This window comes from Amphiura filiformis, chromosome 20 (genome assembly GCF_039555335.1).
Source record: "Amphiura filiformis chromosome 20, Afil_fr2py, whole genome shotgun sequence".
Lineage (NCBI taxonomy): Eukaryota > Metazoa > Echinodermata > Ophiuroidea > Amphilepidida > Amphiuridae > Amphiura > Amphiura filiformis.
The window spans coordinates 56,692,156-56,711,798 of record NC_092647.1 but is presented as its reverse complement, the minus strand read 5'-3'; the positions used below and the strand labels follow the sequence as shown (position 1 = coordinate 56,711,798).

Genomic DNA, 19,643 nt, shown 5'->3' with positions numbered 1-19,643 from the left:
CACTTTTTTGCTTCCCCTCTTTATTGAAAACAAAAATATTGCACCTTTGACCCAAAGCTTGTCCAGATAAATTGAAAAAAATGGAGGAAAAAAAACTGCATTGCACATTAGGTTTGCACGTTTTGAAGAGCTTTGAGTCAAGCTATTTAATTAAGATGGCCTTTTTAAATATTTTACAAATTCTATTCTTCATATGAAATTTAATTAACTAAATTGAGCTACACTCAGGCAAGTAACATTCTTGCCCTATATATTTGTAACTCAATTCACCTCTGGTAATTCTCCAAAGCCTTCATGTTTGAAAGCGACAAAATGCCACATCGATGTACACATCTTCACTGCACATTTGATTTGAGTGCGCAGTGACGATGGGTGACACCATATGGGAGGCAGTATCCGCATTAAAACGCATTCCTTGAACGCATTCCTTGAACCCATTCGATTCTTCTCTTGTGCTAGCACACGGCATCACGTCATGAGCATCCTACACTACACTTACTGAAATGCACTTACAAAAAACATGCCCTCTAAGCGATCATTTCCTGAATTCGGGTGCCGTGTAGACATTTTCTACTATGGATGTGCATCCGAGACAGGAGATCTTATTGAAATGTTTTAATGCGGAGTCCATTCTCATGTGGAGTCACTCAGTGTGTGCATCTACGATGACAGTCATGGTTTCAATTACAAATTCGGGATTAATGAAGCGATCTATTGACAACAAGTATACTGCGCCAAAAAGTATCCTTACACTTAACCCTTAAAAATAATCACAATTTCAAAACTGAACAATATTGGGGTAAATTTGTTTTTTAATAGATGCTCTATCTAATCCTACACATTGAATCCAATGTGACCTCAAGAAGTAAAGTTACAAACAATTGAATAGACGAAGGTCCAGCTTTAAAAGTGACAAATTGGCCTACACAAGGCGCAAAAAAGATTCCAACAAGCGCAACAAAGACACAACACAGTTTCTTCAATGAAGCTTTATTTAAAGCAGTTTTTATTAAAGGCACGTATAGTTAGCCATTCACCACTGGGTCATTATTTCTCAAATCACCCAAAAAAAATATGATTTTACACCTCACCCCCTTCAAATTTGTTCAAAATTGGTATACAGGGTGATTTTGGCTGGCAAAGCTCAAATTTCAAATTTTAGTTTAATTGGACGACGGTTTTTGAGTTATGCTCACCCTTTTTCATGATTTTGGCGAAAATGGCGCTCAAATCAATATTGTGCGACCATATCTCCGTAATCGAGGTCCTACTGAGCTGAAATTGGTGTCATATTTTAGCTAATCTCTCAAAGAATCCAAATCTACTATCATTTAGTGTGTAGAAGGAGGAGAAAAAATATGACCTTTTTTTACTGTACTTTGACCTTGAATTTCCCCTTGTTGCCCACGTGACCGCGAGGCGAATTAGCGTTGGAATTACACCTCCATATGTTGTCTACATAATATCAAAAAATTGGAGGGGTAATATTTTTTGTTTTCTTGCTAGCCTTTCATAGAGAAAGCATGTGGTTGAAAAACTGTAATTTTGCATGTTCAGTATACTGTAACACATGATACTATTATAATATAGGCCAATTGTATATAGGCCTATATGTGCATGCATTAAATACATGTTTTCACCTACATACTTGCTTTGTGAAAGCCTAGCAAGAAAACAAAAAATATTACCCCTCCAATTTTTTGATATTTTGTAGACAACATATGGGGGTATAATTTCAACACAAGTTCGCCTCGCGGTCACGCAGGCAACAAGGTCAAATTCAAGGTCAAAGTACATGAAAAAGGTCAAGAATTTTTCTCTTACTCCTACATACTAAATGATAGCAGATTTGGATTCTTTGAGAGATTAGCTACAAAATGACACCAATTTCAGCTCAGTAGGACCTACAGTTATGGAGATATGTTCGCGACAATATTGATGGGCGCGCCATTTTTCGTCGAAATCACAAAAAATGGGCGGTGAATTGAGAAATAATGACCCCACTCTCAAACCAGATGTCTAGTTTGTGGAGTTTTGAATAGGCCAGTTTGTCACTTAAAAGTAAAACTGAACCTTTGTCTAATCAAATGCTTGTAACTTTGCTTCTTGAAGTTACATTCGATTCAATGGGGTGTCATAATGTGCCAGATTATAATTTGGTTCATCTCAAGTTTGGTAGTGACGTATGTGCGTATTTTCCGTGCCGCAGTATCAAATCGCGCGCGTAAAGTTAAACGCCCTAAGTGTGCACGCACGCGTACATGAGCGTTTTGTTGGCACGCTTGCAGCGCTACCACGAAGAAGCATTGACGTCACTACCAAACTTGAGGTGAACCAAATTATAGATAGTGCATCTATTAAACAAATAAATTTACCCAAATACGGTTTAGTTTTAAAATTAGGATTTTTCTTCCAAGTGTAAGGATATTTTGGCGCAGTATAGGTTGGACATTTGAGCCATGTTGAGGGGTAGGCAGATTGAAATATTTTATTTATATTTGCATTCATTCAAGTCTAACTTGTAAAAAATGTACCAGCATTTTTTGTATATTAAGCAATACTGGATGTTGCATGCATCAAAGATGACTTGTAATATTGATAGAGATTTACTACAGATTTTGTAAGCTGAAATATTTTAAGATGTTGTTAATAAATTTTGAATAATTGAAATATAAAGTTTGCAATGTTTCAGTACATATTGACCAAGTTTCAAGGCAAAACTTAGCAAACTAAATTAAGCATTTATACATTGGGTACCGTAGTGCTTGTGACTAAATGTATAATTTCATTGTCTGATTCACTGATGCATGACAAAACAATATAAATGTGTAACAATCAAAATAGGTCACATTTGTCAATTAGATAAACAATTGTGGGTTTAATTTAAATAACTCCAAATTTGTTTTTCACATTACAACCTGTTAATATAAAAGGAATCAGAGATTTTGTGTAGAAAATAGTTTTGTAACTGCTACACCAAATGATCAAGAGCATAAATCAAAATATATTCCATAACAATAGCTTAAAATAATTATTTCTTAAACATACAAGCAACTCAGTTTCTATAATTGACGACTGAATTAAAAAGACTAGTTTGCATCTGACGTCAGGGCAAAGGGGCGGCGTGATTGGTTGCTGACCTGTGCAGTACAGCATTTTTGTTCTGGTTGACCATACGTCATACGCAAACTGATCTGTTTAATTCGGTCTTCAATTATAAGTGCCAATGGCTATCCCCAAGTGAACTACTTGTGCTTGTAGTCAACCATGTCTTCCAAATTCACTGATCTCACTCACAGTGGATCTCACTGGAGTGATAAGAAAAATGATCCAACCCTCATATCAGATTTTGATTTTATTATTATAGATTGTGGGATTTACAGTGTTTTTCGTATATTCATGTTTGTTACAAATTTTGATGAATTTTATTCTGCTTTTAGCAAATCACTGATTGTCTCTTGATGTATGATCTTTTTAAATGAATTTGGTTGCGTTTTTTCCCCAACATGATTTTTAGGCATATTTGTAATGTTTACTCATGCCCCAACTTACACTTATGGGAAAATTTTGTTATTCTACCATCAGGGGTTGTGCAACAGAAAATTGTTCATTGGCCCCTTTGAAAAACACGGATCTACCCTTGTTTCAAACTTTCCCAGTTCACTGTACGATGCATGTTCAACACAGAAAATATGAGCATTGCCATTATGTACTATGCTGTGCATCAATCACAGAATCCTATTCGGTTGCAGGCTTTTTACAAAAAACTTTTTTTTTTTCCAAAATTAATGCTGATGCTTTTTCACATCTCATTGTAGCAAAATGACTACTTAAATGGTTCAGATACACAAAAACAAATGTCAGTGCTGCTATAAACAAATGTCAGTGTTAGCCTTAATCTTTTGGATATTCAATATGTGTAAGAAGTGGTGTAATTGTTGAAGCCAAATTCTGTGATGATGCTACCAAGATCCGACGACACATCAAATCAAATGGACCTCCTGAAAAAGAAAAAGAAAATGTGCAGATTTAGAAACTTTGGTAACAAAACGTTTTCAGTTAATTTAACCATATACCAGTGTATTATGTGCACATAAACAATATACCTTTTGCATTAAATACTGCAATGTTTTCTTAATGAGGATTTAGTCTTCCTGAGGATCAAGTTGATGAACCCCTCAATTCCTAATAGCTATACTTATAATAGCACCCATAGACGAATCCAATTTCACACATTCCTACATAGCCGCGACGGGGACCCAGCTATCTCACCTGAAATGATGCAGCCTTGAAGGGTATTTTTTTAAACTGCATTCTATCACCTGTGTTACATGTAGACAAAAGAATGATGACAATTTACGAGGCCCGTAGCCAGCCCTCCGAGTTAGGGGGTTCGTTTTGGCATATTACAGGTAGTTCTGATTATTTAATGATTGAAGCAATGGCCGCATAGCGGCCATCGTGCCGCGGAACCGCGGCGCAGGGGGGTGTCTGAGAATTTGATGAATTTTGACAAATGTAGTCTCAATTGAAGGCATTTGGGGCACCATTTTTACATTATTATCAACAATATATGGGTTCAATATATTATAGCAAAGAAGCAAGTTAGTGAAGTTAAAACAAGAAAAGTTGCAAATCAGATGCAGGGGGGTGTCTGAGGCGGGATATACCCCCTCATAATTTGAAAAATGTTGACAAAATGTAGTCCCAATTGAAGGCATTTGGTGCACCATTTTTACATTATTATCGGGAATATATGGGTTCGATATATTGGTGACATCCCGCTATCTCTAAGGTCCGCTATCTCTAAGGTTCGCTATCTCTAAGGTTCGCTATCACTAATGTGTAAAGTCTATGGAGATCAGAATCCCGCTATCTCTAATAGAGAAAAGGGTTCGCTATACCTAAAAATAGGTCCGCTACTTCTAAGGTTCGATATCACTAATTTAGAATAAGGTTCGCTAGTTCTAAGGTTCGATATCACTAATTATAAACAAGGTTCGCTATCACTAATTTAAAATAAGGTTCGCTATCACTAATTTTGAATAAGGTCCGCTATCACTAATTTATTGAGGGTTCGCTATCTCTAAGGTTCGTTATCACTAATTCCAATAAAGATCCGCTATACCTCAGGTTTGCTATCACTATTTTTGATCTAGGTTCGCTATCCCTAATTAATTAAGGTTTAAGCTATCTCTAAGGTTCGTTATCACTAATAATTTCGATTAAGGTTCGCTATACCAAGGTTTGTTATCACTAATCTTAAATAAGGTCCACTATCTCTAATTTTAAATAAGGTCCGCTATCTCTAATTTCAAATAAGGTCCGCTATCTCTAATTTTAAATAAGGACCGCTAGCGAACCTTATTTGAAATTAGTGATAGCGAACCTTAGAGATAGCGAACCTTAGAGATAGCGAACCTTATAGATAGCGGACCTTATTTAAAATTAGAGATAGCGAACCTTAGGGATACCGGGATTGTTAAAATTAGAGATTTTAAATTAGTGATAGCGAACCTTAGAGATAGCGAACCTTCAATAAATTAGTGATAGCGGACCTTATTTAAAATTAGAGATAGCGAACCTTACTTAAAATTAGTGATATCGAACCTTAGAAATACCGAACCTTTTTCAAAATTAGTGATATCGAACCTTAGGTATAGCGAACCTTTTTCGTAATTAGTGATATCGAACCTTAGAGATAGCGAACCTTAGAGGTAGCGAACCTTAGAGATAGCGAACCGTAACCCAATATATTATAGCAAAGAGGCAAATTTTTCGGTTAACACAAGAAAAAGTTGCAAATCACGTGCGTTATTTGATCACAAACAAATATTTTCTTATGTTTACTTCCTTCATCTCTAGCTGTAAACTAAGCTTTCTCGGTTATCATTTTTTAAAAACTAGATGAGACACAGAGCCAAATTACTCTGCCATATTTATTACATTAATTAAGTCACCATTTATACTTTCCACATACAGAAACCGGGTGCCGGGAAAATTTTCAAATCATCCCGCTAATCTAATCCTAAAATTAGTGGGACAAATGCAATTACAATTTTCATGATAAAATAGCCATTTCGCCCACATTTCCCATGTTCTCCTTTTTTGTGAAAATTTTAGGGGGTTCGATCGAACCCCTCGAACCCCCCCTGGCTACGGGCCTGAGTTTACAACACAAAAGAATCTAACATCGAATTTTAAGCGGGTTTAATCCACCCAATTGGGCACTCACAACACCTGTTTGGTGCATGCGGGGACCCTATAATGGCCGACAAAATCCTGACCATGACTTGGCTTGTTGGATTCGTCTATACTAAAATATATACAGAAGCATAAAATAGGCTATAGTGTAAGTTTAACTTGGGGTGAGAACAAAGAGATTATAAAGGGTTTGGGACTTGGAATAGCAAGATGGTGGCTTTACCTTATTGTGGCACTCTTGTAAATCCACCATATTGAAGGGTCATGCTTGAGGACTTTGCAACATTTTTTCGGCAAAAGCCCAAAATTTATAATCTTAAGATTGAGCATCATAAATATGAAATTGGTACAAAACATTACATGCAAAATGAAAACACTTTTGGGTGCATGGGCAAATAATAATAAAGGGGCAAGGTGACTGCAGCGGAGGGGGGATTTGGCAAAAATTGTCCAAAATGGCCAATAAATGCCTAAAAATCTTATTTTGGTGGTCAGCATCCACAGGTAGGGGAAAAAAGGGGGAGGGAGAAGATATTCAATCGGGGGAGGGGCACTGCCCCCAGGCTGGGCTCTTTTTTTTAGTCTAATCTCTTTTGGTGAGACAAACTCATAAGGCAATATTAACAATTAACAATTTTGTACCAGCTTTTTCGTCTACCGAATACAAGGTGGTCACAAGTGCAGTAATATTAAAGTAATTAAGCAAAATAAAGATGGGTCACCCAAAAAACAAAACAATTTTTAAAGAAATTATCCAAAAAGTCTCACAATAGTTTAAAAATCATTCAGCAACAAAAAAACGCACATCATGCATTGCATTTTCAACTGCCTGTGAGACCAAAGACAAACTTTTTTTTTGCCTGCAACCTAATTTCGTTCAAGCATCGCTTTCATACCAGTTGGATCCAGTAGAATGCCACCAGCTTCTTCTACAATGAGAGCTCCTGCAGCAACATCCCATGCATGGAAACCAGAGTCAACATAAGCATCAAGGGAACCATTGGCAACATGACAAAGACCTTCAGCAACACACCCAAAGTAGCGTAACCTTCAGAAAGAAAGGAAGTTTACAATGTTATGGATGTAACGATGCTTCCTTTAGGCTCAAATTAATAGGGCAAAGCAGTATTCTATCTTAGCATTCTTTAGTAGATATGCAATATAACTTCGGTTCAATGCAGGGCTGCAAATTTCAGCAAGAATCTCCTCAATTTGATTTTCAATAATCAAAATTGATTCTCCTAAAATCATGCCTTTTCCACATAAAACAAGATTAAGTAGGTAGGAGGGGGTTACAAGGTTGATTACATTTCTTGTTTACTCATGCACATCAATGGAGGTTCTCACTTGTGGTTTCATTACAGATGGGAGGAGGGTCATGCTTCTACCAATACTATCTTTTGGTTTGTACTCCAATAAGTATACAATGAAAAGAATTGATGAAAATTATTTTCAGCTTTTAAGCAGAACATGTTCCAATTGGTAATTTTATCATTGAAAACAAAGATGTTTACAAAATACCCATTGTTTTTGCCAATTTTCCCAGCAAAATGGACCAGTTATTACACCCAAAGCACAAATATTCTGTCATGTTAAGGGGTGGGGTATGAACGTTTGGACAGTATTTATTTTGGGACATTAGAGCACATCAGACATATCGAATTGCATTCTGAATACGAAGAATGTCCTTATGATATCAAATAATTTTGATTTTTTGAAATTTCGCAATTTAGTACACATTTTATGGCAAATCATTAAAATTGATATTTTGATATTTAACAGTACTTGAAGTAAACTTTATAAATCTGATGATTTATACTTAAAGTGTATGTAGGTGGGATGAAAAGCCGACGATCAATTGAAAATTTTGACGATTAGTATTGAAGATATGGATTTTTTTCCCAAAACACCAAAAAAAATTAGGTCTTTTTGGGAAAAAAATCCATATCTTCAATATGAAAGGTCAAAATTTTCAATTGATCGTCGGCTTTTCCTCCCTGCTACATATTCTTTAAGAATATATCATTAGATTTATATAATTTACTTCGAAGATTGTTATATATCAAAAATTTGAAAAATATCAAAATTTTTTAATTTGTCATAAAATTTGTATTATATTGTGATTTTCAAAAAATGAAAATTATTTGATAGCAGAAAGACATGCTTCGTATTCAGAATGCAATTCGATAGGTCTGAGGTGCTCTCATGTCCCACAAAAAATACTGTCGAAACGCCATAAACGCTCATTTTAGATCCCTTAAAAGAAATGGGCAAATTTGTACAAAATTGTACAGTGCTGCCAGAGCCATTACGGGCCCGGGGGTAAAATGAACTCCAGGGCTCTGAGGTCTCTTTTCTTTGCTTTTATGGGCCGCTTCAGGTATGTTTTCTTTATTTTTACGGGCCCTCAAGGACCCCGGGCCCGGGGTAACGCACCTCCGTAACCCCCCTTGTCGGCGGCACTGGCAGCATGTCCCTGTATGTACTTTCCCCACCTCCCCATACCACCCTTGTGCAAATATGATAATGTACAGTAATTCCATCAAAGTTTTGTGTAAATTACAGGTGCATTACTCACCCTGCCCCAGCTTGTAGTAAGGCTTTCATATTATTCAATTTGATTTCACAGTTTGACATTGTGGCTGAAGCATGTATAAGACTTCTGCCAATCTCTGAAAGGGAAAACAAAATATGTCATTTGAGGATAAGCAACACAAGATATGCAAAATACTGCTATTGCAATATCAAAGCTGTCATTGAAGTTATCAAAAGTTCAATTTTTTTTTCAGTTATCAAGGTTTTACGTCCGTTTGGTTCACTATAATGTGACAAAACATAGGGAAATCATGCTTTTATTAAATTTGAGACATTGGCAAAGAAAGTGAACACATTCTTTGCAAATTATATTGTTTCAGCAACTGACAAAATTGTCCCTATAAACTTGGCAACCAAGTGACTAATTGGGATGGGGTTTGAATCAAAATGTAGTATTTTGAAATGGCCAGAACCTGATTTTAAATTGAACTTAAATTTGCTGACATGTAAATCATTTCCTTTGATTGGGTCACATAATTATGCACATTATAGGCGATTTCAATTTCATGCATTCCTACACCTCAATGGCAGCCATAGCTGGGTCCCCCTTAGGTCTATCCCACCTGAAATGTGAAATGAAATGATGTGGCCTTGGAAACTGCACTTTATTACCCGTGTTACACGTAGACAAAAGAATGATGAAAGTTTACAACACAATACAATTTAACATCGATATTTAAGCGGATTTAATCCACCCAATCGGGCAGTAACAACACCAGTTTGGTGCAGACGGGACCCAGTAATGGCCGACTGAATTCTGACCATCACTCCGCTCGTTGGATTCGTCTATAGTGTGTCTCATCTCAAGTTGAGAGTAGCGCCATGTTTAATTTTGCAGTGGCAGATTCAAATCAGTGTGTTTACACCAGCATTTAGACAAATCGCCCTTTTACGCTTGTGTATACACCCTGCAGGATTAGGTTGATTAGCTTGCGATTTGAATCTGCCACTGCAAAATCCAATATGGCGTTACTCTCAACTTGAGACAAGATAGACTATCCACATGTTGAAAATATTTCAGTGTTCCTTATGGCAGCGTATTAGTTTCAGTTTAGATTTTATTGTACATACAATAGGCCCTTGGCAGCTCTTGGCCATTTGCACTAGATATAACAACATATATGTGATGCGATCAAGCAAAATCAGTCGGAACTCTAAAATATTGATTTTGAGATATAACCACACAAAGGAAATATTTCCTTTTGTTTCCTGTTGTTTTGGAAACTCTTTAATTGCTCATATCTTTGGAACTGGTTGTTCAATTTCAATTGGGTTTTCTGCAAAATGCTTTGTAAAAGCTTTTTACTATCCTATAAGAAACCGAAAATGTAATATTTCAGAGTTCCGACTGATTTTGTTTGCTTGATCGCACCACATATGAGGAAGACATAACAAAATGTTGTCAGTTCATATACCACATGTAAGGCCACTATACTTTTTTACCTAGATTAGTCCATGAGGGACACACCCTTTGGCACATGGAAACATGCACATATTTAGCTGGTCGCAGTATCAAATCTTAACACAAAGTTAATTGCATATACGCTTGCATATAAGGGTGGTTTGTCAGCATGCTTACATTTAGGCCCCCCAAAAAATGTTTGTCTCAAAGCTCACGAGTGGTTTGAAAACAAATGCGCAATGCAATTTTCTTTTATTATTATTCCTGACTTTTCCTGGTATTTTGAGAAAAAAATCTGATTTTTGCCAATTTTTTCCGGAAAAAAAAAGTTGAAATAAAAAAAATTCTGCATTTATTTTTCAAATCGCATGATTTTACAACTGCGCGTGCGAGCTTTGTAACAAACTTTGTTTTGGCCTTATATAGTTTATGTTTTACATGTGGTTTGGGACAAATGCAGCTGCAATTGCAATTTTACCCCAGCATATTCAGAAGCAACAATGTATCATAGCAACAAAATGTTGAAAAGTAGAACAAAGTTTAAACTAACTGGGTTGAAAATTGCAGGGGAGACCTCATATCCACAGTGGAGAATGAAAAACAGCATTTGTTGAAATAAAAAAAACCCTTTAAAATTAGCAGATAGGCGAGGTCTGCTTGTTTTCTATAGACAAGGGGAGGTCTTCAGTAAACAGCTCTTTTCAGAGCCATCAAACCTTTCAAATTAGCAGATAGGCGAGGTCTGCTTATTTTCTGTAGACAAGGGGCATTCTTCAGTGAACGGCTCTTTTCAGAGCCATCAGTAGGCAAGGGGTGGCCTACATGTCTCATTCTTGGGTACTTTGTCCTGAAGAAGTCAGAGCTACTCCTGACAAAAGCTTGACAGTTCAAAACTTGTCCGACAGCGAACCCGCTAAAAAACAACCACTTGTTACAAACAAAAAAAACAGGCTAAAAATTGGTCCTAACACCAGCATTTACCTTCCTGTCCAGAAACATGAATTGTGTCTTCATTGCAGAAAGCTCCTTGTCCTTTGATAGCTGTATACATGAGATCATGCATGGGATTATATACAATACCTAAGACCACTTGTTGCTTGATAACTAGTGCAATGGATATACACACATAAGGCAAACTGCAAAAAAAAAAACAAGCAACAACAATTATTAGTCAGGAGTACAGTATTTATATTATTCTATTTCCTCCACTAGCTGCTGTCCATTATCATGATTATTCAAAATCGTGCACTGTAATTTGTCCAAACCGGTCACCCTTCACAAAACTTTATTTGGCGTTTGAGCATAACTGATACAGGTGGCTGTACAAACATATTATTGTAAGACCAATCTATTGTAATGTTTTTGTGGGGGTATCTGCCTTTCATCTTGTTCGTCAAAAAATCCTCATTTAGAGGCATATATTGTTGTAGACAAAATTCTATGGTATACCAAAAGACATTTCAATTGTATTAAACTGCCAGATACAAAAACAAACTTGAAATGTCATTTATATACTAGGTTCTTTAGCAAAATCATCAAATGAGGAAGAAATTAGTGTTTTTACTTACCAGTGTACAAAGTTTGTTGTACCATCAATTGGATCTATAATCCATGTTGGATTATCTGTAAATGAGGTACGCTTTCCTGCAGCAGTAGATTCTTCACCAATAAATCTGACAGGAAAAAGTTGAAAATTGTACACCTTTCATGGATTATAAAGCGTTGTATTACTGATTTAATTAACAAAAATGACAATTTCATGAGCTAAACTTTTAATAATAGCCAGGGTCTGTATTCTGGAAGCTGTTTAGTACATCCTTGGATATGTTATAATCATGATAATAGCATAATTGTGGGTATTCTGTGATTTATACTCAAATTATTGTAAGTAAGCCATTGCCATTATGGTTTATCAACCAGGGGGTTCTGGATTGTAGATTGGGGGGATGTGCGACTGGAGACTCTGAGAATATATCTCAAAAATATAAGATTTGGCAAAAAAGAGGCCCCAAAAGTATACTAATTATAGGTTAATAAATGCGTATCACTTGTTGGGAGCGAAATTGTACAAAATAATGCATGCATACTGAGATGTTGATGTGTCTAATGCACAAGCCCCAAAGGGGGGTGGGAGTGCATTAGACGCATCAACATCTCAGTACAAGTGCATTATTTTGTACAATTTCTCGAGTAAGAAGTGATACGCATTTATTAACCTATTTCATACACAAGAAAAAATCCTGTGATTTTTGTTATTTTTCAACACAATTGTCAAGCAAATATGATTGCATCCACCTTCAAGAAAAATTAACATGCATGTCCAAAAGCACTGTGCAAACTACACGGAGTGCACCCGTGCAATTATACAATATTTATGCACAGCTAGTAATTTACTAATGTGTGCTCTGATTGGCGGGCTGATTGGTTCTCACTATCTACTAGGAGTGTATGCATTTGTGATTATTTCTGTTCAAAATTACAGTAAATTTGCAAGTTTCTGTAAACTTTTCTTCACAAACTTGACAAAAGTAAAATGAAGAATCCACACTTTTCCCTTATCTCTAATCCAGTTTTGTGGCAATTGTGAATGACCAAAGAGCCTGAAAATGCACCTCAAGTCTCATCACATACCCACCTTTCCTCTCAAGAACACCACTGGTTTATCAAAATTGCTTCTAAAAATGGTATTTTAAACTGCTGCAACATATATCATAATTACAAATAGTATGTCTTTAAACTAGCAAAAGTACCAATAAATAAAGATGAATAAAAAATGTAAAATGTGGTAAAATTTGATAATAATAGGTATCCTGGGTAATGATGTAAAGAAATCCCACTCACTTTATTGTCTCAAAATTGCTCTGCTGATTCCATGAACATGTGTATACATCCCGGGGGGCACTCCAACTTTGGAGGTGACGGGTATGTGGGGCTGTTAAGACCCCCTTTATCAGTGTCACTGTCACCCAAAGACGCCATATTTTTTTACAAACACATGCTCTGTCACCCGAAGACCCCATATTTTTTCATTTGGTCTGTCACCCAAAGACCCTTACAAGTTCAATTTGAACAGCAACTTTCATTTATCACTGATTTTGTTACTCTCTAAATGTGAAAGAGTGAAAAATCACTCAAAAAGAGTGAAATCTCACTCTTTCAAAGAGCCATCTGAGTGACAACTCTTTTAGAGTGAAGCTCACTCTCAAGAAAGAGTGAAAAAATTCACTCCGGAAAAGAGTGAATCAGAAAAGAGCATTTATTTATTTATTTATTTATTCATTTAGACCTATTTTATATACAAGAATATCACAGCAGTTCATAACAGCTACTATGTGCTTTAAATTGTTGTGAGGCTAGGCCCCAGGTTAGGGTAAGGCCCGGTCTAGGAATATTGAACTGGTCTAAAGCTTAAGCACATACACAATGTGTCAAACTTCAGTGTGGGATGAATGATGAAAAACTATGGATTTAGTGAAGCTAATAGTCAAACTGTTCAATGGTGAGTACACTTAGGTGTAGGACATAACACTTGGCAAATACCATGTTTACGGTCACAGTCTGGAGAAGCGTGATGCGGCGTAACCTACATAAGCTTACATATGCGTACATGTAAACCGGCACTGGGCCGGTAACAAACTGCTCACATATGACTTAAGCTTACTGCCGCCAGACCAAGTGTATACTTGCTACGAGTTATGACCTACACATAAATGTAATCACTATTGAGTATGCTGTCTATTTCTTCATCAAATCCGCTTTCTTTCGCCATTCATTCACACACTGTTCGCCATTTTGTTACACAAGTTCAACAAACATCGGCCAATTTTCGGCGCTTCTGATTGGCTGACAGTTCACTCCAAGAAAGAGTGAGATTTTGCGCCACTTTTGAGCGAGTGAGGCTCACTCGAAATCGAGAGTGAAATTATGTGTACTGGTTTCACTCTTTTAGAGCTAAAACCCACTCTTTTAGAGCTAACTTAAATTCACTCTGAAATTCAGAGTGGTTTTTCACTCTTTTACATTTAGAGAGTACTTATTTTGAAAAAACAAAGAAATTTGAAGCCATTTAGAACTAGAAATTCGATTTTCTAGGTTTCTGTGGCGCTGTTTCGGCTCTCACCCAAAGATTCCATTTGAAAAAATGGTCATGTTCTCACCCAATGACCCCATATTTTTTACATTTTGCTCTCACCGAATGTCAAAAATCATGCTCTCACCCAATGACCCCATATTTTGTACATTTTGCTCTCACCGAATGCCCCTTAGTGTGGAAGTGCCAGCCCTACACCCATATCCATTTCATATTGAAGTGCCCCCCCCCCCCCTGGTAAACATAACAAATATTCCAAAATATTAGGTTTGAACATATATTTTTTAATTGTTACAGTTAATGCAAATATATGATTCCGCTCAGAAACCTGATCAGATACATATTCACCTTTTGTGATAACCCTCAGCATATCTGGTGTAAAATAATGTTGTTATATAAAATAATAAAAATATTGACTGTCTATGAGTGTAATGGTTGAATATAATCATGAGGTAAAGATATGAGCCATCCATCTTTCACTGAGTGATTATGTTTCTAATGTTACACAAATATTATCGGTATTATCAGTACATGATCCCTGCAATTAAATTTAAAAGGAGTAAAAATATTTAAGAATGACTAGAGTGCATTATTAGAAGGAATAAAAATATTTAGGAATGACTTAAGGGCTGGGGTATGAACGTTTGGACAGTATTTATTTTGGGACATTAGAGCACATCAGACATATCGAATTGCATTCTGAATACGAAGAATGTCATTGTGATATCAAATAATTTTGGTTTTTTGAAATTCGCAATTTAATACACATTTTATGGCAAATCATTAAAAATTGATATTTTTGATATTTAACAGTACTCGAGGTAAACTTTATAAATCTGAGGATTTATACTTATCGTGCATATGTAGGTGGGATGAAATGCCGACGATCAATTGAAAATTTTGACCTTTCGTATTGAAGATATGGATTTTTTCCCAAAACACCCAAAAAATTAGGTCTTTTTGGGAAAAAATCTATATCTTCAATATGAAAGGTCAAAATTTTCAATTGACCATCGGCTTTTCCTCCCTGCTACATACACTTTAAAGAATATATCATTAGATTTATATAATTTACTTCGAGGACTGTTATATTTCAAAAATTTGAAAAATATCAAATTTTTATAATTTGTCATAAAATTTGTATTTATATTGTGATTTTCAAAAATGAAAATTATTTGATATCAGAAAGACATGCTTCAGTATTCAGAATGCAATTCGATAGGTCTGAGGTGCTCTCATGTCCCACAAAAAATACTGTCGAAACGCATAATAAACGCTCATTTTAGATCCCTTAAAGGTGGGTAACCTGGTTGACAATCTCATGCCCCACTTTACCTCATCAAAATGCTGATTTTGGTATCAGATGAAAGCTCATATTTTTCTCATAAACATATTGAAATTTGGCGTTCCAAATCGGTGTATTTCCGAAGAAATCATCAAAAAACTGCCGAATTCGTCTCAAATATGGTATACCATAGTTGAGACTAATATAGGCAGTTTTTGATGATATCTTGGGAAATACACTGAGTTGGAGCTTCTAATTTCAATATGTTTATGAGAAAAATACGGCCTTTTACTTGAAATCAATATATTACATGATCATGATGATTATCATTAATAAAAACACTGTAGACTACCAATATCACACTGTATAAATGTCGGTAATTCCATTAGGAATTAGTCACATTTGCAAAAAACATTTACATTTTCTTTTTGCATGCGTGCTTGAAAGGGATGACATTTTATGTTATACGTAAGTTTTAAAGAAATTGATTTTCCAAATATATCAGGTCACCTTCCTTTAAAATGAAGGATAAGTCTTTTTTCCCATATGAGAAATATTAGCAAAAGGAAGAAATAGCAGTGTTGGTAATATGAAGCTCCATTTAGTTGTGTCTAGCTAGCTGTAAGTGTCTGTGCAGACAAACCACTATAAAAATGCACACATCAGATATTTGATATTTTTTCAGATCCTCTGATTTAGTCAATTACTGAGCGTCTTATATATTTAGAGGGGGATTTCTCCAAAACTGGGCATTTTAACCCAAATTTGACCTCACAGATGGATTCATCAAGTCTTTGTCATTCTAAACATGTATATTTTTATATATACGTGTACTTAGACCAACAGTTGTGAGGCCCAAAAAATAGAAAGTCTGTCTTAGACACATTTGGTAAAAAAGCGAAGTGCTAAGTTTTTTGTTTTGTTTTTTGAAAATGAGCTAAGGCCTATGCAATATTTTTTTTAACAGTCAAGGCACAATGTTTATGTCCTTTGTGATATTCAAAAACAGAAACATAATATACATACACAATGAATAGTTTTATTTGTCTCTTTTACAATCATGAAATATGTACAAAAAAACCAACAACTAAACTGCAAAAAAAAAAAGACAAAATTGGATCGCGATAGGATTCTGAAAATATCAAAAAAAAATTGAACATATAAATGGGAAAATTAAAAAAACCAACACTGACTTTTACGGCCAACGCGTAGCGCTAAAGCATTAATTGGAGTTCACAGCAATGTGCGTGGGTGTCTGGGACAGACTTTCTTTTGGGTGACTTGGAATATAAATTCTAATGGCATCTTGCCCACACAGAAAGAAATATCCGGGGGTCACTCCCATCGTGTTTAGGGTGTCAAAAACATGAAAAATCAGAAAAAAGGGCAGCAAATTGCAATGGCTAATACGTGGAAATGAAATTTAGGGTATGAAATTTGATGCAAGGAATAAAATCCCCGTTTAGGATATCGTTTTAGTCAAGGGTTAAATCCTTGTTTACGGTGCTTTTCAAAAGTTGATTATCGCGGATCGTGTACAGGCCAAAATGGGAGTGACCCCCGGAGAAATATCCTACCCCTGCTTACTCACCTGTGGCTTGGGTATTTCTCTTTGATTGTTGTAACAAACATTTTCTCAATGAGTTTATCAGTTTCTGTCACTGGATCACCCAATGAGGATTTGATTTCTGTCCGCTTCTTTTTATAAAATTTATTCTGGACTTCCTACATTGAGGTTAAGAAAGAGAGAAATAATGTTATTAATTGAACAAATTTTAATAACTTTCAATGTTATTAAGGGCTCATATTGAAATTCCCTTACACAGGAAGGTGTGCGCCATCCTGCAGCTTTCCTGTGCTAGCCTTCTTTTGTTAAAATCCTGGGCAGGGTGTATCACTGATGATGCATATAATCCATCCGTTTTATGACCGCAGGGAATCCTGCCTTCTTTCTGTGTGAAAACGTGGTAGGGTATTTCAATATGAGCCCTAATTAATCATGATACACATAATTTTTAAAATGTTTTGACAAGACATCTGTGTATAGCAGAGGTTCTCAATTAATATACTTGCATGCCACAGGGCCAGATTCATTTCACATCTGTGTTTGGGCCAGATACACATTGTTTTGCTAAGTTTACTGTACATGTCAGAGCTGTTCAAGGGCCAACACAAATGGGGCTGGCCCATGGGCCGCCTATTGAGAACCCTGTTGAGAACCTGTTAAGCTGCTGTATGGAATGTTATCAGTACAACCAGTGGCATAGCACAAAAGTCATACAAAGGGTATTCGGAGGAGCTGCTAAAATTGTCTCTTGCTGGTTTTCAAACTCAATTTGTCAATCAATGGATCAAGTCTATCAATTGATCAACCAATATTATATTATGGCTACGATCAACCAATTTTTAATATATCATGGCTATGAAAAAGGCCTATGGCCGAAAGCTTGCCCAATGTTATATACTTCACAGCAGTTTTCTACTTTTTACTTTTGTATTTATCAATATTATAACCAGTTGACCCCGGGCCAGTTGATCCATTAATTGATCAATCAATCAGAAAGTCAGATGCCAATCATTAGAGTCAACCAAGTTATTGATCAGTATGCTTTTAATTCAATTTTAGTCAATAAAATATCATAGTCATGTAGCACACATCATAAAACAACACAGTGAATTGTAGTCAGTATCTATTGGGCACATAACAGGAAATGGTGTGAATATGCCTATCTGTGTGTACACATTAGAGCGAGACCAGTACAACCAGATTATTATGTGCACTATGTGTAGTATTCAATGTTTACTCGCTAGCATCAATTTCCTCAAACTTTTACATAATGAAGTCAGTATAATTATGGTTGCTTACCTTGCCAGCAGTCCTTGCAATATTAACTGCAGTTTCAAGATACACCTTTAGCTCCTCAGTTGTATAGTCTGCCATATTTGAAAATCTTTAAAAGTAACTCATTAGTTCACCTAAAACTGTTACTAGCTAACTTGGTTTCCTGCCACTTTCCTTATCCTGTCAATTCTAAATACCCGGTACCTAGGAAGTCTCAGTGGTGATTTTATCCTGGTAATAGTCCCGGTAATAGTGTGGTTGGTACTGTTATGCTACTCTACTAGGCCTTTAATTTATACCATAGTAGCTCATAGTCACTGTGTTTCCTGTAGTGATATGGGATCCAGTCATGTAAATCACTATTTACTGGTCCATGGCTGAATACACATGTGACAATAGCCAATTGTACTCTGGGTATTGCATGGTCATGAAGCATTCGCATTGCAGTAATAAATAGTTGTTACCATGGTTACAGGATGTCAATAATTTTGGGATATTGTTTTACTTTCACTATCAGGCGTTTAGTCAATGAAGTGCTTTGGGCGTTCAAATGTACAACCCCTCAGGCTTAGAGGAGGAGTGGGGAGGGAAAGGTTTTCAAAATTAATTTGGTCTGTAAAAATTCAAGTTCAGGCAAAACCCAGAAAATGACACTGTGCTTTAATATGCGGATTCAGGGTTTCTCTAGCGGAAGTCAATTTGTGCCGAAATTCCTCCCCACAATGCAATAAGCGTATTGCATAACAATAGATACAGCTCGGAGGTTAATCCATCTCCTTTGTTATGCAATATGCCTATTGCATTTTGGGAGGAATTTTTGGCACAAATTGACTTCCGGTAGAGAAACCCTAAATCCACGTATTGACTGAAAAACCAAAGTTCATTAAAAAAAAATCTGTGTTATGTCTTTAAGTTCACCAGGCCTGAGAGCATCTTTTAAAAAATATCTGTTTTTGGCGAACGGAGGAAGCGAAGCAAACGGAGTCTGCCCCTCGGGCCTGGATTTTAGCTATATCAGAGGGTAAAGAGGGGCGTGCCCAGAAACTGGGACCCCGGGGGGCTGAAGACTGACCGAAAAATGTTTAAAGGTTAAACATCGGCAGTCAGGCTTGCGCGACAGGGAGGGTGTGTCTGAGGGGGGATATGCCCCCTGAGAATTAGAACATTTTTGAAAGTGAAAGCCCCAATGGAGCCATTTGGTGCAACAATTTTACACATTTACTTT

At 36.2% G+C, this 19,643-nt stretch overlaps 1 protein-coding gene across 1 annotated transcript; it reads right to left on the bottom strand.

The window, feature by feature from the left end:
• Positions 1-3,307: 3,307 nt before the first annotated feature.
• Positions 3,308-18,610, bottom strand: LOC140142076 (inositol monophosphatase 1-like). Its single transcript, XM_072164028.1, has 7 exons — positions 18,443-18,610; positions 17,168-17,301; positions 11,770-11,874; positions 11,183-11,337; positions 8,783-8,876; positions 7,101-7,252; positions 3,308-4,001 (listed from the first exon to the last, which is right to left on the bottom strand). Exons 1-7 carry the CDS (start codon positions 18,515-18,517, stop codon positions 3,895-3,897), a joined length of 822 nt encoding a protein of 273 aa, XP_072020129.1. The 5' UTR covers positions 18,518-18,610; the 3' UTR covers positions 3,308-3,894.
• Positions 18,611-19,643: the final 1,033 nt, after the last annotated feature.

Bases quoted from the DNA above. Each gene is read 5' to 3' on its own strand.
- LOC140142076 (XM_072164028.1), bottom strand. From the start codon at position 18,517: ATGGCAGACTATACAACTGAGGAGCTAAAGGTGTATCTTGAAACTGCA. The intron at 11,875-17,167 runs GTGAGTAAGCAG...TTTTCCTGTCAG, and splicing joins GAGAAATACCCAAGCCACAG to ATTTATTGGTGAAGAATCTA. The intron at 11,338-11,769 runs GTAAGTAAAAAC...TTTTTTTTGCAG, and splicing joins ACAACAAACTTTGTACACTG to TTTGCCTTATGTGTGTATAT.